This window comes from Heptranchias perlo, chromosome 45 (genome assembly GCF_035084215.1).
Source record: "Heptranchias perlo isolate sHepPer1 chromosome 45, sHepPer1.hap1, whole genome shotgun sequence".
Lineage (NCBI taxonomy): Eukaryota > Metazoa > Chordata > Chondrichthyes > Hexanchiformes > Hexanchidae > Heptranchias > Heptranchias perlo.
Genome location: NC_090369.1, coordinates 615,642 through 636,793, shown reverse-complemented (window position 1 = coordinate 636,793; position 21,152 = coordinate 615,642). Strand labels below are relative to the sequence as shown.

Genomic DNA, 21,152 nt, shown 5'->3' with positions numbered 1-21,152 from the left:
CACATACTGAGTACCAGTCCTTACTTTTAATGGTCAAATTGGCCCTTATGCTGTCTGTGTTGATCTTGTTCGAGGCGTTACAGGTATAGATGCCTCCATCTGCCTGCCCAGCGTCTTCGATCCTCAGTGTCCCGTTGGTGTAGAGGAAATAGCGCACGTCCTGTAAAACGGCCTCCATGTCTTCCTTGCTCCTGCAGCAACCGAGAAAACATCAGTAAGTAACTCCCGACAACCAGCCTCCTGCAATCGGAACACGTACTGCCCCCATCTTTCCTCCTCTCCTGTCCCCTGAAGGACTGGTCCTTCCTCATGCTGGGGCAAAGCTCAATTGGTGTTTTATCCATCAGGAGAGTGATCATGGAGCAGGAACTCTGGCTGAGTGTGGGGTGAAAAACCCCTTTAACAAGACGTTTGAAGGAAAGGGTTAATTGAACCCCTTTTAAACAAAGACATTTGAAAACCTGCAAACACAGTGATGTGGTAAACTGTGTTCTCGCAAATCCTGTTTTTTCCCTCCACTGATGGGATTGGAGAAGTCTGAGTTTCGGGATCGAGGACATTGTACTGCGGATAGATACCTAGGTTATTAAATAAATAAGCTAGATGGATAATATTGAGCTTAAAGCATTGTCAGGCTTTCAAAGCACACAGGCTTTTGGAAACACAAGCTTCTCAACACAGCAGGGGGTGATGTACAAAAAGGCAACAAGGACATACATCAAAGGCTTCGGATTAGGAAGCGTGTGAAAAAAGCACGGGCCTCTCATTCCTATCTGGTAATCTGTTCAAAGAACTGGGATTTGTAAAACATCAAACTGAATTACATTCAGTATACGGTCAAATGGTGTAAGGAATGGATTCGAAGCCACTGAAGCATCAAAATTGGAGACACAAGGATCATTAAGAATCTCTGGGTGTAGAAGTGTGAGGGGCTAGCTCTACATGAAAGGCCATAAACAGAGAGAGTAAAGGGGCCTTTTACAACCCATCGTTCGAGCACACGGTCCTTTCTCCATCAAAGGGTCTCCAGTCACATGATCAAAGCCTAACCTGTCAATCATTGAGGTATGTTAATGATTGAGGCACAGCAACAGGCAGCGATTGGATAATAAGAATGACCCTCCCCAATCCTACATCCTAATGGTAAAAAAAAACAATATAAAAAGAAGACTTTGAGAGAAGAACAGCCTCTTCACCACCCAGCAGGCACAAGGACCGCACACTGCAGTTGAACATCACACAAAAAGAGGAGGGCCTCGAGGATTGAAGAGCTGATCAACCTTCAGGCCTGATGAGCAAAACCCTTGGTTTAAGGGTGTAAATGTATTAATGATTTGCCTGATGTGTGAATGAATTGTTAAGTCATTACATAATAACCTCGTGAGTTATTAAGTGTATAACGGGATTTTATGGAGGAAAGTCATATGTACGGTTTGATTTTGCTTCATGAATGCTGGTATGAATAACATCATTAAATAATTACTGTTGATTAATGAAGCTGCCGTGAGTGGGAGTGACTTTCTTTGCTTGACTATTCGTCCAGTGTTCAAGAATCACAGGAAATAAGGAATTTTCTGCTCCCGAGTCCAGGCATGTTAGTGGTCCCCTGTTGGAAATAATCTCGGGATGTGGGCGTCGCTGGCGAGGCCGACATTTATTGCCCACCCCTAGTTGCCCCTTGAGAAGGTGGTGGTGAGCCGCCTTCTTCCTGAACCGCTGCAGTCCGTGTGGTGAAGGTTCTCCCACAGTGCTGTTAGGAAGGGAGTTCCAGGACATTGACTCCCCCCTGCCCCCTAACTCTGCTTCAGATCAAGATGATATATGTCCAAGCGTAGTTCGAGCTGATTTGGAGGGGAACTTGGAAATGGCGGTATTCCCAGGACACTGCTGCTCTTGTCCCTCTCGGGAGCATGGGGCTACAGGGGGAAGGAATTCCTGAGAGATGCAGGTGTTGGGTTAAAGACGGCAATTCGCAGATGCCAATCTGTACCGAGTTAGCTGATCTCAGCAGTGGGAGGGTTACAATTGTTAAGGGGAGGAAAAAGTAATCAACCAGGGTTCCTGGTGCTGATTGTTCAGGGATCCCTGCTGGAATGTGAGTGGGTGCATGAGGGCATCAGGTGAGGACAGCATTCAGCTGGGCTGCGATGCCACTGTGGTCGAATACACTGCCGACACTCCCTCCCTGGGCTCACACACGAGGAATTGTCACTGGGGTGAGGTTCGAGAGGGCGGCCAGTGCCCATGGAACCCGTTGTGCAGACAGCACCATCGGTTGCGGGGGGGGGAATAGGAGAACTAATTGATCTCCCGTGGTGTTGTACGAGGGGAGTGAGGACCAAGTGTAGTCTTTGTCTGGAGCTGAGTTCGAGGGCAGGGGGCCAGTCGAACCAGGATGTACAGGTGTAATTCATCACCATTTTAAATTACACATTCTGTCCAGCCTTTGTGTTTCCTTTATGAGTTCCCACGTGCACAATTATACTGGAAACTGCCCAAAGGAACAGGGGGAGGCCATTCAGCCCCTCGAACCTATATTCTGCCATTCAATTAGATCATGGCTGATCTGTATCTTAACTCCATTTACCCGCCTTGGTTCCGTAACCCATAATACCCTTACCCAACAAAAATCGATCAATCACAGTTTTGAAATTTCCAACTGAACCCCCAGGCTGAACAGTTTTTGGGGGGGGCGGGGGGGAGAGAGAGTTCCAGATTCCCACTCCCCTTTGTGTGAAGAAATGCTTCCTGACGTCACCCCTGAACGGCCTGGCTCTAATTTTAAAGTTCTGCCCCCTTGTTCTGGACTCCCCCCACCCAGAGGAAATAGTTTCTCTCTATCGACCCTATCAAATCCTTTAATCATCTTAAACCCCTCAATTAGATCACCCCTTAATCTTCTACACTCGAGGGAATACAAGCCGAGTCTGTGCAACCTGTCCTCGGAATTTAACCTTTTAGCCCCGGTATCATTCTGGGGAATCTGCACTGCAGCCTCATGTGAAATGTTGATTTCTAACTATACCTTCCCACCAGTAGCAGGCACAAGATTTTTTAATACATTCTAGGTGTCCAATGTTCCCGGCACATTTATATTAAAAACTGACCGCCATGGGCCGAACACCGGTCACCCTTCCCTTACAGTCAGAGAAAGAAAACTTTAGTCCCCTCTGTCTGAGCTGGATTTGGACCCAGGGGGGAAAGGCCGGTGTCTAACTCACTGCATCAAGTAAACGACAGCCGGTGAGATTGATACCCTGCCGAGGGCTTACCACAGGATTTTGGGGGTCGGTGTCCCGAATGCCTTGCAGTCAAGGTACGCCGTCTGCTTCTCCACAATGAGGTATTCCTTGTCTGGAGGGGTCAGAATCTGAGTAGGCAACTCTGGGAAGAGAGAGGAGAACACACAGTCCTCAGGCTGGTTTCTTCACAGCATTGGATGAAACATACTTACTGCAAACAATAGGTCGCAGGGTGTAGAGGGCAGCTGCAATCAGTATCCTGTTATACGCGGGACAAGGCACGGGCTGGAGCGTGTTATGCGCGGGACAGGGCACGGGCCGGAGCGTGTTATGCGCGGGACAGGGCACGGGCCGGAGCGTGTTATGCACGGGACAGGGCACGGGCCGGAGCGTGTTATGCACGGGACAGGGCACGGGCCGGAGCGTGTTATGCGCGGGACAGGGCACGGGCCGGAGCGTGTTATGCGCGGGACAGGGCACGGGCCGGAGCGTGTTATGCGCAGGACAGGGCACGGGCCGGAGCGTGTTATGCGCGGGACAGGGCACGGGCCGGAGCGTGTTATGCGCGGGACAGGGCACGGGCCGGAGCGTGTTATGCGCGGGACAGGGCACGGGCCGGAGCGTGTTATGCGCGGGACAGGGCACGGGCCGGAGCGTGTTATGCGCGGGACAGGGCACGGGCTGGAGCGTGTTAAATGCGGGACAGGGCACAGGCTGGAGCGTGGTATACGCAGGACAGAGCACGGGTAATATAGATAGCAATGCAGAGTCAACTCTCACTGTATTCCTGTGATTCAACTAGGAATGATGGAGGGTTATCTGTCCAACTAATAGGGAGTGACGCAGCCCGCGGGGAATCGCCAGGGAGCGACGCAGCCCGCGGGGAATCGCCAGGGAGCGACGCAGCCCGCGGGGAATCGCCAGGGAGCGACGCAGCCCGCGGGGAATCGCCAGGGAGCGACGCAGCCGGCGGGGAATCTCTAGGGAGCGACGCAGCCCGCGGGGAATCGCCAGGGAGCGACGCAGCCGGCGGGGAATCTCTAGGGAGCGACGCAGCCCGCGTGGAATCTCTAGGGAGCGATGCAGCCCGTGTTTTAGAGGCTGGGTAGGGTACTGCATCCTCTGCCCCTGCTGTGTTCACCTTTGATTGGCCGGACAGAGAGAAAGGACATGATGCTACCTACCGACCACCAGGACGATGATGTTGGTGAGGAGGGTCCCGTGCTCGTTGTGAGCCTCACACTGGTAGATGGCCGTGTCCTTTGTTTGAACTTCGGTCAGGATCATGGTGCTGCCTAGCACCTTTCTCGAAGACTCAGGGTCCGTTTCTGCATGAAAGAAGAAAAAAATAACTGAATAGATGGAAGGAAGGAAAGGAGGAAGGGAAGAGAAAGAAAAAAACTTTCATTTCTACAGCACCTTTCACGGCCTCAGGATGTCCCAAACCGCTTCACAGCCAATGAAGTACTACTGAAGTGTGGTCACTGTTGTAATGTAGGAAACACAACAGACAATTTGCGCACAGCAAGATCCCACAAACAGCAATGTGCTAATCACCAGATCATCTGTTTTTAGTGATGTTGGTTGAGGGATTAATATTGGCCCCAGGACCCCGGGGAGAACTCCCCCTGCTCTTCTTCCAATAGTGGCCGTGGGATCTTTTACATCCACCCGAGAGGGGCAGACGGGGCCTCGGTTTAACGTCTCATCCGAAAGATAGCACCTCCGACAGTGCGGTGCTCCCCCAGTACTGACCCTCCGACAGTGCAGCGCTCCCTCAGTACTGACCCTCCGACAGTGCGGCGCTCCCTCAGTACCGACCCTCCGACAGTGCGGCGCTCCCTCAGTACCGACCCTCCGACAGTGCGGCGCTCCCTCAGTACCGACCCTCCGACAGTGCGGCGCTCCCTCAGTACTGACCCTCCGACAGTGCGGCGCCCCCTCAGTACTGACCCTCCGACAGTGCGGCGCTCCCTCAGTACCGACCCTCCGACAGTGCGGCGCTCCCTCAGTACCGACCCTCCGACAGTGCGGCGCTCCCCCAGTACTGACCCTCCGACAGTGCAGCGCTCCCTCAGTACTGACCCTCCGACAGTGCGGCGCTCCCTCAGTACTGACCCTCCGACAGTGCGGCGCCCCCTCAGTACCGACCCTCCGACAGTGCGGCGCTCCCTCAGTACCGACCCTCCGACAGTGCGGCGCTCCCTCAGTACCGACCCTCCGACAGTGCGGCGCTCCCTCAGTACTGCACCAGGAGTATCGGCCTGGATTATATGCTCAAGTCTCTGGAGTGGGGGCTTGAACCTTCTGACAGGGAGGGGAGAGTGAGACCCATTGAGCCACAGCTGACACTGGGAGAACTCCCCCAGCTCCATCAACAGTGCCGTGGGAGAGGACATACGGGGCCTGGGTTTAATGGAGGATGATATTTCTCGCGGCAACTGGAGATTTAAGCAGCACCAAACGAGTAGCTTGTAAAAAGGAGAAGCAGGATAGGAATAATGAAGAAAACAGAGCCGCTGCCACCCGCTCACCGTTCACCAATACCCCATTCACTTTCCAGCGGATCTCAGCTTTGGGCTTTGCGTCAAGGTCACAGTCCAGGCGGACGTTTTCTCCTGGGCTGTACGTGCCACCTTCCGGCTTTTTAATCCAGTAAGGAGCAGCTGCATCACAGAGAGAAGAAACAAAGTCAAGATGTTAAAGAACCAGAACTGAGAGGTTATAACTATCAGGAAGGGGCTAAACAGGTTGAGGCTCTTCTCTCTAGAAAAGAGAAGTCTGAGGGGTGACCTGATAGAGGTCTTTAAGATAAAGAAGGGGTTTGATAGGGTCGATATAGATATTTCCACTTGTGGGGGAGACCAGAACTAGGGGCCATAAATATAAGATAGTCAGTAATAAATCCAATCGGGAATTCAGGAGAAACTTCTTTACCCAGAGAGTGGTGAGAATGTGGAGCCGCAGGGAGAGAGTTGCGGGTTTGGAGAGCCGGGGGGTGCGGGAGAGCGAGCTGGGGGGCGCGGAGAGCGAGCCGGGGGGCGCGGAGAGCGAGCCGAGGGGCGCGGAGAGCGAGCAGGGGATTCGGAGAGCAAGCTGGGGGGTTCGGGGAGCGAGCCGGGGGGGGGGGGGGGGGGGGGGGGGGGGGAGGTCGGGGAGCGAGTTAGTGGGGGAGGGGGGTCGGGGAGCGAGCAGGGGGGGTTCGGGGAGCGAGCAGGGGGGGTTCGGGGAGCGAGCAGGGGGGGTTCGGGGAGCGAGCAGGGGGGGTTCGGGGAGCGAGCAAGGGGGGGGTCGGGGAGCGAGGCGGGGGGTCGGAGAGCGAGCTGGGTGTTCGGGGAGCGAGCTGGCGATCAGGACCTACCCTCGACGGAGACACTGAAGGTGTGTTTGACCTGCCCTTGCTTGTTCTTCACCGTACACCGGTATTCACCGTCATCATCCTCAATCACGTTGTCGATTTTCAAGATCTTGTTGAAGTTCTCCAAGCTGACCCGCTCGTGGGGCAAGTTCCCATCCATTCTCTCCCAGTGTACAGTGGGAGTCGGGCTGAAGAATAAAGGAAAAGCAAAGGGCTTGAGAGACACGTCGACACACAGACCTTCTTGCAAGTTATTTTCACTTTAAAACTTGTTACTTGAAACCTGAGGTTCAAGTTCCAGACCAGAGACTTCAGCGCATAATCCCAGTGTCGGAGGGTCGGTGCTGAGGGAGCGCCGCACTGTCGGAGGGTCGGTGCCGAGGGAGCGCCGCACTGTCGGAGGGTCGGTGCCGAGGGAGCGCCGCACTGTCGGAGGGTCGGGTGCCGAGGGAGCGCCGCACTGTCGGAGGGTCGGTGCCGAGGGAGCGCCGCACTGTCGGAGGGGTCGGTGCCGAGGGAGCGCCGCACTGTCGGAGGGTCGGTGCCGAGGGAGCGCCGCACTGTCGGAGGGTCGGTGCCGAGGGAGCGCCGCACTGTCGGAGGGTCGGTGCCGAGGGAGCGCCGCACTGTCGGAGGGTCGGTGCCGAGGGAGCGCCGCACTGTCGGAGGGTCGGTGCCGAGGGAGCGCCGCACTGTCGGAGGGTCGGTGCCGAGGGAGCGCCGCACTGTCGGAGGGTCGGTGCCGAGGGAGCGCCGCACTGTCGGAGGGTCGGTGCCGAGGGAGCGCCGCACTGTCGGAGGGTCGGTGCCGAGGGAGCGCCGCACTGTCGGAGGGTCGGTGCCGAGGGAGCGCCGCACTGTCGGAGGGTCGGTGCCGAGGGAGCGCCGCACTGTCGGAGGGTCGGTTGCCGAGGGAGCGCCGCACTGTCGGAGGGTCGGTGCCGAGGGAGCGCCGCACTGTCGGAGGGTCGGTGCCGAGGGAGCGCCGCACTGTCGGAGGGTCGGTGCCGAGGGAGCGCCGCACTGTCGGAGGGTCGGTGCCGAGGGAGCGCCGCACTGTCGGAGGGTCGGTGCCGAGGGAGCGCCGCACTGTCGGAGGGTCGGTGCCGAGGGAGCGCCGCACTGTCGGAGGGTCGGTGCCGAGGGAGCGCCGCACTGTCGGAGGGTCGGTGCCGAGGGAGCGCCGCACTGTCGGAGGGTCGGTGCCGAGGGAGCGCCGCACTGTCGGAGGGTCGGCGCCGAGGGAGCGCCGCACTGTCGGAGGGTCGGCGCCGAGGGAGCGCCGCACTGTCGGAGGGTCGGCGCCGAGGGAGCGCCGCACTGTCGGAGGGTCGGCGCCGAGGGAGCGCCGCACTGTCGGAGGGTCGGCGCCGAGGGAGCGCCGCACTGTCGGAGGGTCGGCGCCGAGGGAGCGCCGCACTGTCGGAGGGTCGGCGCCGAGGGAGCGCCGCACTGTCGGAGGGTCGGCGCCGAGGGAGCGCCGCACTGTCGGAGGGTCGGCGCCGAGGGAGCGCCGCACTGTCGGAGGGTCGGCGCCGAGGGAGCGCCGCACTGTCGGAGGGTCGGCGCCGAGGGAGCGCCGCACTGTCGGAGGGGTCGGCGCCGAGGGAGCGCCGCACTGTCGGAGGGTCGGCGCCGAGGGAGCGCCGCACTGTCGGAGGGTCGGCGCCGAGGGAGCGCCGCACTGTCGGAGGGTCGGCGCCGAGGGAGCGCCGCACTGTCGGAGGGTCGGCGCCGAGGGAGCGCCGCACTGTCGGGGGGTCGGCGCCGAGGGAGCGCCGCACTGTCGGGGGGTCGGCGCCGAGGGAGCGCCGCACTGTCGGGGGGTCGGCGCCGAGGGAGCGCCGCACTGTCGGGGGGTCGGCGCCGAGGGAGCGCCGCACTGTCGGGGGGTCGGCGCCGAGGGAGCGCCGCACTGTCGGGGGGGTCGGCGCCGAGGGGAGCGCCGCACTGTCGGGGGGTCGGCGCCGAGGGAGCGCCGCACTGTCCGCGGGTCGGCGCCGAGGGAGCGCCGCACTGTCCGAGGGTCGGCGCCGAGGGAGCGCCGCACTGTCGGAGGGTCGGCGCCGAGGGAGCGCCGCACTGTCGGAGGGTCGGCGCCGAGGGAGCGCCGCACTGTCGGAGGGTCGGCGCCGAGGGAGCGCCGCACTGTCGGAGGGTCGGCGCCGAGGGAGCGCCGCACTGTCGGAGGGTCGGCGCCGAGGGAGCGCCGCACTGTCGGAGGGTCGGCGCCGAGGGAGCGCCGCACTGTCGGAGGGTCGGTGCCGAGGGAGCGCCGCACTGTCGGAGGGTCGGTGCCGAGGGAGCGCCGCACTGTCGGAGGGTCGGTGCCGAGGGAGCGCCGCACTGTCGGAGGGTCGGTGCCGAGGGAGCGCCGCACTGTCGGAGGGTCGGTGCCGAGGGAGCGCCGCACTGTCGGAGGGTCGGTGCCGAGGGAGCGCCGCACTGTCGGAGGGTCGGTGCCGAGGGAGCGCCGCACTGTCGGAGGGTCGGTGCCGAGGGAGCGCCGCACTGTCGGAGGGTCGGTGCCGAGGGAGCGCCGCACTGTCGGAGGGTCGGTGCCGAGGGAGCGCCGCACTGTCGGAGGGTCGGTGCCGAGGGAGCGCCGCACTGTCGGAGGGTCGGTGCCGAGGGAGCGCCGCACTGTCGGAGGGTCGGTGCCGAGGGAGCGCCGCACTGTCGGAGGGTCGGTGCCGAGGGAGCGCCGCACTGTCGGAGGGTCGGTGCCGAGGGAGCGCCGCACTGTCGGAGGGTCGGTGCCGAGGGAGCGCCGCACTGTCGGAGGGTCGGTGCCGAGGGAGCGCCGCACTGTCGGAGGGTCGGTGCCGAGGGAGCGCCGCACTGTCGGAGGGTCGGTGCCGAGGGAGCGCCGCACTGTCGGAGGGTCGGTGCCGAGGGAGCGCCGCACTGTCGGAGGGTCGGTGCCGAGGGAGCGCCGCACTGTCGGAGGGTCGGTGCCGAGGGAGCGCCGCACTGTCGGAGGGTCGGTGCCGAGGGAGCGCCGCACTGTCGGAGGGTCGGTGCCGAGGGAGCGCCGCACTGTCGGAGGGTCGGTGCCGAGGGAGCGCCGCACTGTCGGAGGGTCGGTGCCGAGGGAGCGCCGCACTGTCGGAGGGTCGGTGCCGAGGGAGCGCCGCACTGTCGGAGGGTCGGTGCCGAGGGAGCGCCGCACTGTCGGAGGGTCGGTGCCGAGGGAGCGCCGCACTGTCGGAGGGTCGGTGCCGAGGGAGCGCCGCACTGTCGGAGGGTCGGTGCCGAGGGAGCGCCGCACTGTCGGAGGGTCGGTGCCGAGGGAGCGCCGCACTGTCGGAGGGTCGGTGCCGAGGGAGCGCCGCACTGTCGGAGGGTCGGTGCCGAGGGAGCGCCGCACTGTCGGAGGGTCGGTGCCGAGGGAGCGCCGCACTGTCGGAGGGTCGGTGCCGAGGGAGCGCCGCACTGTCGGAGGGTCGGTGCCGAGGGAGCGCCGCACTGTCGGAGGGTCGGTGCCGAGGGAGCGCCGCACTGTCGGAGGGTCGGCGCCGAGGGAGCGCCGCACTGTCGGAGGGTCGGCGCCGAGGGAGCGCCGCACTGTCGGAGGGTCGGTCGCCGAGGGAGCGCCGCACTGTCGGAGGGTCGGCGCCGAGGGAGCGCCGCACCTGTCGGAGGGTCGGCGCCGAGGGAGCGCCGCAACTGTCGGAGGGTCGGCGCCGAGGGAGCGCCGCACTGTCGGAGGGTCGGTCGCCGAGGGAGCGCCGCACTGTCGGGAGGAGTCGGCGCCGAAGGGAGCGCGCGCACTGTCGGAGGGGTCGGCGCCGAGGGAGCGCCGCACTGTCGGAGGGGTCGGCGCCGAGGGAGCGCCGCACTGGTCGGGGGGTCGGCGCCGAGGGAGAGCGCCGCACTGTCGGGGGTCGGCGCCGAGGGAGCGCCGCGCACTGTCGAGGGTCCGGCGCCGAGGAGCGCCGCACTGTCCGAGGAGTCGGCGCCGAGGGAGCGCCGCACTGTCGGAGGGTCGGCGCCGAAGGAGCGCCGCACTGTCGGAGGGTCGGCGCCGAGGGGAGCGCCGCACTGTCGGAGGGTCGGCGCCGAGGGAGCGCCGCACTGTCGGAGGGTCGGCGCCGAGGGAGCGCCGCACTGTCGGAGGGTCGGCGCCGAGGGAGCGCCGCACTGTCGGAGGGTCGGCGCCGAGGGAGCGCCGCACTGTCGAGGGTCGGCGCCGAGGGAGCGCCGCACTGTCGGAGGGTCGGCGCCGAGGAGCGCCGCACTGTCGGAGGGTCGGCGCCGAGGGAGCGCCGCACTGTCGGAGGGGTCGGCGCCGAGGGAGCGCCGCACTGTCGGAGGGTCGGCGCCGAGGAGCGCCGCACTGTCGGAGGGTCGGCGCCGAGGGAGCGCCGCACTGTCGGAGGGTCGGCGCCGAGGGAGCGCCGCACTGTCGGAGGGTCGGCGCCGAGGGAGCGCCGCACTGTCGGAGGGTCGGCGCCGAGGGAGCGCCGCACTGTCGGAGGGTCGGCGCCGAGGGAGCGCCGCACTGTCGGAGGGTCGGCGCCGAGGGAGCGCCGCACTGTCGGAGGGTCGGCGCGAGGGAGCGCCGCATCTGTCGAGGGTCGGCGCCGAGGGAGCGCCGCACTGTCGGAGGGTCGGTGCCGAGGGAGCGCCGCACTGTCGGAGGGTCGGCGCCGAGGGAGCGCCGCACTGTCGGAGGGTCGGTGAGCCGCACTGTCGGAGGGTCGGTGCCGAGGGAGCGCCGCACTGTCGGAGGGTCGGTGCCGAGGGAGCGCCGCACTGTCGGAGGGTCGGTGCCGAGGGAGCGCCGCACTGTCGGAGGGTCGGTGCCGAGGGAGCGCCGCACTGTCGGAGGGTCGGTGCCGAGGGAGCGCCGCACTGTCGGAGGGTCGGTACCGAGGGAGCGCCGCACTGTCGGGGGGGTCGGTACCGAGGGAGCGCCGCACTGTCGGGGGGTCAGCGCTGAGGGAGCACCGCACTGTCGGAGGGTCAGCGCTGAGGGAGCGCCGCACTGTCAGAGGGATAGTACTGAGGGAGCGCCGCACTTTCGTAGGGTCGGCACTGAGGGAGCGCCGCACTGTCGGAGGGTCAGTACTGAGGGAGCGCCGCATTGTCGGAGGGTCAGTACTGAGGGAGCACCGCGCTGTCGGAGGGTCAGTACTGAGGGAGCACCGCGCTGTCGGAGGGTCAGTACTGAGGGAGCGCCGCACTGTAGGAGGGTCAGTGCTGAGGGAGCGCCGCACTGTCGGAGGGTCAGTACTGAGGGAGCGCCGCACTGTCGGAGGGGCGGCACTGAGGGAGCGCCGCACTGTCGGAGGGTCGGTACTGAGGGAGCGCCGCACTGTCGGAGGGTCGGTACTGAGGGAGCGCCGCACTGTCGGAGGGTCGGTCTTGAGGGAGCGCCGCGCTGTCGGAGGGGCAGTACTGAAGGAGCGCCGCACTTTCGGAGGGGCAGTACTGAGGGAGCGCCGCACTGTCGGAGGGTCAGTACTGAGGGAGCGCTGCACTGTCGGAGGGTCAGTACTGAGGGAGCGCTGCACTGTCGGAGGGGCAGTACTGAGGGAGCACCGCACTGTCGGAGGTGCCGTCTTTTGGATGAGACGTTAAACCGAGGCCCCGTCTGCCCCTCTCAGGTGGATGTAAAAGATCCCATCGCCACTACTGGAAGAAGAGCAGGGGGAGTTCTCCCCGGTGTCCTGGGGCCCAATATTTATCCCTCAACCAACATCACTAAAAACAGGTGATCTGGGTCATTATCACATTGCTGTTTGTGGGATCTTGTTGTGCCCAAATTGGCTGCTGCGTTTTCCCACATTACAACAGTGACCACACTTCAAAAAGTACATCATGGACTGTGAAGCACTTTGGGACATCCTGAGGTGGTGAAAGGTGCTGTCGAAATGGGAGTTCCTTCGTTTACTCCCCTCCTTTGGCTGCTGCCTTTTCCTAGGGTGCCAGGTTCCTGAGCCGAGCCATGAAGCAGTAGCCCGGAGGATGAGCATGGGCAGGTGGACCTGGGCCCTGCCCAATCTGACCAAACTTCAGCTTCCAGCAGGAGTCAGCGCCCCTGTGTCATTCCCCCCCTCCCTAACCCAGGGCATTGGGGCCAATTGTAATTTGCAAAAGAACCAGGGGGGGAGATGAGGAGACATTATTTTACGCAGCGAGTTGTTATGATCTGGAATGCGCTGCCTGAAAGGACGGTGGAAGCAGATTCAATCATAATATTCACAAGGAAATTGAATACTTGAAAAGCAGAAATTTACAGGGCTATGGGGAAAGAGCAGGGGAATGGGACTAATTGGATAGCTCTTTCAAAGAGCCGGCACAGGCACGATGGGCCGAATGGCCTCCATCTGTGCTGTAAGATGATATCGGAACTGAGAGGGTACAAATATCAGGAACGGCTGAACAGGCTGGGGGTCTTTTCTCTCCAAAAGAGAAGGCTGAGGGGTGACCTGATAGAGGTCTTTAAGATTATGAAAAGGTTTGATAGAAGATGTTCCACTTGTGGGGGAGATGATAAATATAAGATAGTCAGTCATAAATCCAATAGGGAATTCAGGAGAAACTTCTTTACCCAGAGAGTGGTGAGAATGTGGAACACACTCCCACAGGGAGTGGTTGAGGGGAATAACAGAGATGGATTTAAGGGGAAGCCGGATAAACACATGAGGGAGAAAGGAATAGAAGGATAGGCTGATAGGGTGAGATGGAGTAAGGAGGGAGGAGGCTCGCGTGGAGCATAAACACCAGAATAGACCAGATGGGCTGAATGGCCTGTTTCTGTGCTATAAGATTCTATGTTTCTATGAAATGCAGCACCTCTACCGCCCACCCTGGCTGGGAACAGCAAACTCAGCACAGAGCGGGGATGGAACCTGGAACCTGGAACCTGCCTGAGTTGAGCGAGACTCTGATCCACTGATTGAGGATTCCTGCCTTGCGATCACCCCTTCCCTCCCCCATGGAAATCCACTAATCCCTACGTAAGCGGCCAGCATTAAATGGGAGATCCCTGAACATCCCTTGCCCTCTCTCTCTCTCTCTCTCTCTCTGGTTGCATTACTCACAGTCCTTCTGCGATGCATTCCAGATGCAGGGCGCGGCCTCTGAGTGCCAGCCTGGAGCTGCTCAGTCCGCTCGGTTGGAGGAGCCGAGGTTTACGGTACTTCACCGAGTTTGCTGCAGGAAGGACGAGAGAGAATGGGTGTCAGTGTTACAGTTTGCACAGCTCAAGATATGACAGCAGAGGGAGACATCCTCCAGAAATTCAACAACTTGCATTCATACAGAGCCTTTAACGTAGTGAAACATCCCAAGGCACTTCAAAGGAACGTCAATCAGACAATATCAGACACCGAGCCACGTGAGGAGATATTAGGACAGGTGACCAAAAGCTTGGTCAAAGAGATAGGTTTTAAGGAGGGTCTTAAAGGAGGGGAGAGAGGCGGAGAGGTTTAGGGAGGGAATTCCAGAGCTTAGGGCCCAGGCAGCTGAAGGCACGGCCGCCAATGGTGGAGCGATGGAAATCGGGGATGGACAAGAGGCCAGAGTTGGAGAAGCGCAGAGATCTGGGAGGGTTGTAGGTCTGGAGGAGGTTACAGAGAGAGGGAGTGGGCGAGGGCCATGGAGGGATTTGATATTCAGTGCTTATCTCTCAGATTATAACCATGGAAATTAACTGTCATCCGGTAATCTCCATTTGACGATCCACAGGAAGGGGGTTGTGAGGAGACGATGGAGGTAAATCTTTTCTGGGGCACAGGAAGAGTGGCCGGTGACAGTAGAACCCCCGTACCCCAGCAGGAGACAGCGTCTTCGGGGGATGGAAAGAGTCGGAGCGAAAACTATCCGGAGTTCAAGAAAAATCTTGCAGAGGGAGCTGGGCTGGCTCTTGACTGGGGCAGAGATCGCATCATACAGAAAGTAAGTGCCTTTACAGGTAACACTTGGGCCATGCGATCTCTTGGACTGGTTTCCATCGCCTGATGGGGGGGGGGGGGGGGTCGGAGAGGAATTTCCCATCGGTTTTTGTTCCCTTGTTGACCCTGGGTCCCAGGAGATTACATGGCTGCGGGTCGGGGGGCGAATATGGAGGTGTTTAGTCCTGATGATCCAGCCAGCAGGGTGTGTGGGGCAGGCAGGATGGACCAACAGGTCTGTGTCCTACCCGTTACCTTTATATGTTGGTAGGTTTAGGGCGGGTGGGGTGGCGGGGGTTAGGCAGGGGATCAGGCACCGTAACAGACACAGAAACACCACTCACAGGTCTTAACTCGGAGTTCAATGGGCTCTTTCTGGATGATGGTCCTGGTCCCTGGGATCTGAGCGTAGCAGGTGTAATCTTCCAGACTGTCTTCGACCAGTAGGTTGGAGAAGTACAGGTTCCCGTTCAGTCCCTGCGACACTCGCTCGTTCAGCTTAATGTTAAACAGTTCTGGAGAAAATAGGAAAAACATGACTCCATTTTGGTTTCGCTTTTCATAGAATGTTTTTAACTTGAAATGAAGAACGAACAAGGGCGAGAAGCAGGCCAGAGACAGGGGTCAGACAGGGGTCAGCGTCTTTCCATCAGGCGCCTGTTCCCAGTGGAGTTAAGGCCTAGTTACTCACTGCTCGTCATCCAGATGATCATAGAAGTCGCCATGCTGGTTGGAGGATTGCACTGTAACACCAATGATTCGCCTTCTTCTTTCTCAAACCTCCGAACACTCTCCTTCGGCCACTTGGGGGTGCCTGAGGAACGAGAGGAAGGAATAAAAACATGTTTACGGGCCTGTCTCAGCCTGTCAACAGCACTGAGAAACAAGTGCTACTGTTCTACCCCAGCCCTTCCAAAATTACTGTCCATATATCTCTACTGATGTTAATCCCTCTCCCTCACACTGTCACTCAGTAACCCCTCTCCCCCCAGCGCCCTGTGTTACTGACTGTATCTCTACTGATGTTAATCCCTCTCCCTCACACTGTCACTCAGTAACCCCTCTCCCCCCAGCGCCCTGTGTTACTGACTGTATCTCTACTGATGTTAATCCCTCTCCCTCACACTGTCACTCAGTAACCCCTCTCCCCCAGCGCCCTGTGTTACTGACTGTATCTCTACTGATGTTAATCCCTCTCCCTCACACTGTCACTCAGTAACCCCTCTCTCCCAGCGCCCTGTGTTACTGACTGTATCTCTACTGATGTTAATCCCTCTCCCTCACACTGTCTCTCAGTAACCCCTCTCCCCCCAGCGCCCTGTGTTACTGACTGTATCTCTACTGATGTTAATCCCTCTCCCTCACACTGTCACTCAGTAACCCCTCTCCCCCCAGCGCCCTGTGTTACTGACTGTATCTCTACTGATGTTAATCCCTCTCCCTCACACTGTCACTCAGTAACCCCTCTCCCCCCAGCGCCCTGTGTTACTGACTGTATCTCTACTGATGTTAATCCCTCTCCCTCACACTGTCTCTCATTAACCCCTCTCCCCCCAGCGCCCTGTGTTACTGACTGTATCTCTACTGATGTTAATCCCTCACACTGTCATGCAGTAACCACTTAACCTGAAAATGAAGATAGACACACTCTGATTTAACACCTCTATAACGTCTCTCCTGGGTTTGCTTGCAGCAGTGTGCGGAAGATCACCCTTTAATTCCTGGGGACTCGGGGATGGTCTTGAAGGGTTGATGACCACTAGCTGCAGGAGAGGAGGGGAGTGAGGTGACAGACTGGGTGATCTGGTGATGGATCAGGAGGGTCGATTGCCCTCACCACCAGTGTGCACCCTGGTGAATCTGCTCTCTGCCACAGGCCGGTTCCGGTGATCGGTCCTGGTGAATTTGCTCTCTATAATTTTAAATCCATCAGCAGCTGGATTTGAAACTGGAGAGCACCGTGATGGAGCGTCACCCCGGCAACCAACATCGAGGTCACAACAGGTTCATTTGTCACTGGGGCTCCAGGGCCCTGCTGTGAAATGACTTTACTGATGTCAGTACATGCCGGTTACCATAACAACAGCTGCCATTAAAGCAGAGAGCTGCCGGCTGGCCCCTGGTGGATGCAGCAGGTACAGTCAGTGGTGGAGTGAGGCCCAGAGGGAATCCTTTACCACTTGTTCACGAGTGGTGCTCGTGACCGCTCACTTATGCACGTGTCGCCACGTTTACCATAACCTGAACCGTGGGAGGATAAGATGACTCCCAAGTGTGTGTGTGTGTCTCTCTCTCTCTCTCTCTCCCCCCATCTGTTCGTATCTGTTGCCCAGTGTGTGTCTCTAACGCTGCAGGATAGCGCCTTGCCTCATCAGGTTAGGCACTGTTCATTTATAAGGCACATATCTTCTTGCTTCACTCCGATCGGATGACCAGCCCCTGCTGCTCACCACACAAGCCCTTCCCTGCGCTCCACTGTTACCCCTGAATTAGCTGCGACTAGGAGAGGCCGTGCTTCCTATTGTTCAGTGGCCGTGTGGCCAGTTACTGAGCCAGGACATTTACAGACACCGGCCGACACAAAGCTGCAGCTGTGGTTTTCAGCCCCTCTGATAATGGAGGGCCTGCTCGCCTCTGTAACGAGTCATCGTGTGGAGGATTGCTCCAGTCTGACTCACACTGACTCCATCACAAGAGCCGGACAAGGCTCCCAGCCTCAAATCCAACTGTTTGCTATTAAATCTGTGTATAACATAAGAATGAAATCTGCAATTGCAGTGGTTCAGAAAGACAGTGCCCTGCTCACTGCGGTCCTGAGACACACAGACCAGGAAGGTCCCCAGGTTAGCTGATCTCGGCTGGGGCAGTCGGGACACTAAGTTGGCCTCAATGCCCTGGTTCGGGAGCAGGAAAGTCCTGCTGCTGATCACTGTCTAGTGCACCTGTGCTGGAAAGTACGTATGTGGATAGCGGGTGAGAAACATAGGAGCAGGAGGAGGCCATTCAGCCCTTCCAGCCTGTTCCACCATTCAATTAGATCATGGCAGTTCTGTATCTTAACTCCATTTACCTGCCTTGGTTCCATATCCCTTATTATCCTTACCTAACAAAAATCTATCAATCCATCAGATATTTTCAACTGACCTCCAGACTCAACAGCTTTTTGGGGGAGAGAGTTCCAGATTCCCACTCCCCTTTGTGTGAAGAAATGCTTCCCGACATCGCCCCTGAACGGCCTGGCTCTAATTTTAAGGTTATGCCCCCCTTGTTCTGGATTCCCCCCACCAGAGGAAATAGTTTCTCTCTATCGACTCCTTTAATCATTTTAAACACCTCAATTAATCTTCTATGTCAAGGGAATACAAGCCTACTCGATGCAACCTGTCCTCGTAATTTAACCCTTTTAGTCCCGGTATCATTCTGGTGAATCTGCGCTGCGCCCCCTCCAAGGCCAATATATCCTTCCTGAGGTGCGGTGCCCAGAACTGAACGCAGTGTCTCCAGATGGGGTCTGAGCAGAGCTCTGTCCAGCTGTAGTATAACTTCCAAACCTTTGTATTCCGAAGGAGAGGACTGGAATCAGCTGGATGCCTCTAACCGTCAAACATCCTGCCTACGTTCACGGACTAGGCTCACAGGTATGGGTGAGGTACCCGAGGGCCGTGGGCACCTGTCCAACCCACACGCCAAGCGACAGTCAGTGCCTTCAGGAGGGGGGCGGGGAAAGGGAAAATGAACATGCTAAATAATGTGAGTTTAACACTGACGCAGAATCACATCTGAGCCTCATCTCCGCTCACCAACGGGCGTATTATACTAAAACCATGTCTTACAATCATTCCTTTTACTTAAAGAATCCCAATTGGTTTCTAGAGAATTCTATCAGCTGTAAAGATCCAATTTAGATTGGGATTGGAAATCCCTGAAGCAGCAGTTGAAGCACTGAGATTCCACGCTTGTTAAATGAGGATAAATGTGGCTCTCGCAGCACGGCTTCCGCCTAATTATTTCACACTGAGTGGGGGACCTTAAATCAATGATCCGCACCTACACTGGAGTGTCTGATGGGACAGTGCAGAGGGAGCTTTACTCTGTATCTAACCCTGTACCTGCCCTGGGAGTGTTTGATGGGACAGTGTAGAGGGAACTTTACTCTGTATCTAACCCTGTACCTGCCCTGGGAGTGTTTGATGGGACAGTGTAGAGGGAACTTTACTCTGTATCTAACCCTGTACCTGTCCCTGGGAGTGTTTGATGGGACAGTGTAGAGGGAGCTTTACTCTGTATCTAACCCTGTACCTGCCCCTGGGAGCTTTACTCTGTATCTAACCCTGTACCTGCCCTGGGAGTGTTTGATGGGACAGTGTAGAGGGAACTTTACTCTGTATCTAACCCTGTACCTGCCCCTGGGAGCTTTACTCTGTATCTAACCGGTGCTGTAACTGCCCCGGGAGTGTTTGATGGGACAGTGTAGAGGGAGCTTTACTCTGTATCTAACCCGTGCTGTACCTGCCCTGGGAGTGTTTGATGGGACAGTGTAGAGGGAGCTTCACTCTGTATCTAACCCGTGCTGTACCTGCCCTGGGAGTGTTTGATGGGACAGTGTAGAGACTAAGTTGCCTGCCCAGTGCGAGGGTTAAGGATATTTCCCAGTGGCTGGCAAAGAACTTGGAGCATGGCGGGGAGGATTTTATTTTTTATTTTTTTATTCGTTCACGGGATGTGGGCGTCGCTGGCAAGGCCGGCATTTATTGCCCGTCCCTAATTGCCCTCGAGAAGGTGGTGGTGAGCCGCCTTCTTGAACCACTGCAGTCCGTGTGGTGACGGTTCTCCCACAGTGCTGTTAGGAAGGGAGTTCCAGGATTTTGACCCAGCGACAATGAAGGAACGGCGATATATTTCCAAGTCGGGATGGTGTGTGACTTGGAGGGGAACGTGCAGGTGGTGTTGTTCCCATGCGCCTGCTGCCCTTGTCCTTCTAAGTGGTAGAGGTCGCGGGTTTGGGAGGTGCTGTTGAAGAAGCCTTGGCGAGTTGCTGCAGTGCATCCTGTGGATGGTGCACACTGCAGCCACAGTGCGCCGGTGGTGAAGGGAGTGAATGTTTAGGGTGGTGGATGGGGTGCCAATCAAGCGGGCTGCTTTATCTTGGATGGTGTCGAGCTTCTTGAGTGTTGTTGGAGCTGCACTCATCCAGGCAAGTGGAGAGTATTCCATCACACTCCTGACTTGTGCCTTGTAGATGGTGGAAAGGCTTTGGGGAGTCAGGAGGTGAGTCACTCGCCGCAGAATACCCAGCCTCTGACCTGCTCTCGTAGCCACAGTATTTATATGGCTGGTCCAGTTAAGTTTCTGGTCAATGGTGACCCCCAGGATGTTGATGGTGGGGGATTCGGCGATGGTAATGCCATTGAATGTCAAGGGGAGGTGGTTAGACTCTCTCTTGTTGGAGATGGTCATTGCCTGGCACTTATCTGGCGCGAATGTTACTTGCCACTTATCAGCCCAAGCCTGGATGTTGTCCAGGTCTTGCTGCATGCAGGCTCGGACTGCTTCATTATCTGAGGGGTTGCGAATGGAACTGAACACTGTGCAGTCATCAGCGAACATCCCCATTTCTGACCTTATGATGGAGGGAAGGTCATTGATGAAGCAGCTGAAGATGGTTGGGCCTAGGACACTGCCCTGAGGAACTCCTGCAGCAATGTCCTGGGGCTGAGATGATTGGCCTCCAACAACCACTACCATCTTCCTTTGTGCTAGGTATGACTCCAGCCACTGGAGAGTTTTCCCCCTGATTCCCATTGACTTCAATTTTACTAGGGCTCCTTGGTGCCACACTCGGTCAAATGCTGCCTTGATGTCAAGGGCAGTCACTCTCACCTCACCTCTGGAATTCAGCTCTTTTGTCCATGTTTGGACCAAGGCTGTAATGAGGTCTGGAGCCGAGTGGTCCTGGTGGAACCCAAACTGAGCATCGGTGAGCAGGTTATTGGTGAGTAAGTGCCGCTTGATAGCACTGTCGACGACACCTTCCATCACTTTGCTGATGATTGAGAGTAGACTGATGGGGCGGTAATTGGCCGGATTGGATTTGTCCTGCTTTTTGTGGACAGGACATACCTGGGCAATTTTCCACATTGTCGGGTGGATGCCAGTGTTGTAGCTGTACTGGAACAGCTTGGCTAGAGGCGCAGCTAGGATGCAGTTGTCATGGTCCATGTAGGAACCAACAACATAGACAGAACTAAGAATGAGGTTCTGCTGAGGGAGTTCAAGGAGCTAGGATCTAAATTAATAAGCAGAACCTCAAAAGATAATAATTTCTGGATTACTTCCTGAGCCACGTGCAGATTGGCATAGGGTTAAATGCCTGGCTCAAGGAGTGGTGTGGGAGACAGGGGGTTTGATTCATGGGGCACTGGCACCATTTCAGGGGAAAGAGGGAGCTGTTCCATTGGGATGGGCTCCGCTTAAACCGGGCTGGGACCAGTGTCCTGTCGAATCGAATAACTGGGGCTGTAGATAGGGCTTTAAACTAAAAAGGGGCAGGGGAGGCGGTCAGGTGAAGGGAAATTTAGGAATCTAAAGAGAAAAGACAAGGCAATAGAGCCGTGTAGCGATTTGTGTAAAGATAAGCAGTGTGTGACA

General features: G+C 58.1%; 1 protein-coding gene across 3 annotated transcripts in view; it reads right to left on the bottom strand.

Moving 5' to 3' along the window:
* l1cama (L1 cell adhesion molecule, paralog a) overlaps window positions 1-21,152 on the bottom strand; it is a 226,415-nt gene that overhangs the window by 75,405 nt on the left and 129,858 nt on the right. For all 3 annotated transcript variants that reach the window (XM_067976133.1, XM_067976135.1, XM_067976134.1), the window contains exons 5-12: window positions 15,196-15,318; window positions 14,849-15,019; window positions 13,653-13,764; window positions 6,604-6,788; window positions 5,777-5,908; window positions 4,427-4,570; window positions 3,273-3,384; window positions 25-191 (exon numbers count right to left, since the gene is read on the bottom strand). In XM_067976133.1, the coding sequence (XP_067832234.1) occupies window positions 25-191; window positions 3,273-3,384; window positions 4,427-4,570; window positions 5,777-5,908; window positions 6,604-6,788; window positions 13,653-13,764; window positions 14,849-15,019; window positions 15,196-15,318 (1,146 nt within the window). The remainder of the gene's footprint in view (window positions 1-24; window positions 192-3,272; window positions 3,385-4,426; window positions 4,571-5,776; window positions 5,909-6,603; window positions 6,789-13,652; window positions 13,765-14,848; window positions 15,020-15,195; window positions 15,319-21,152) is intronic.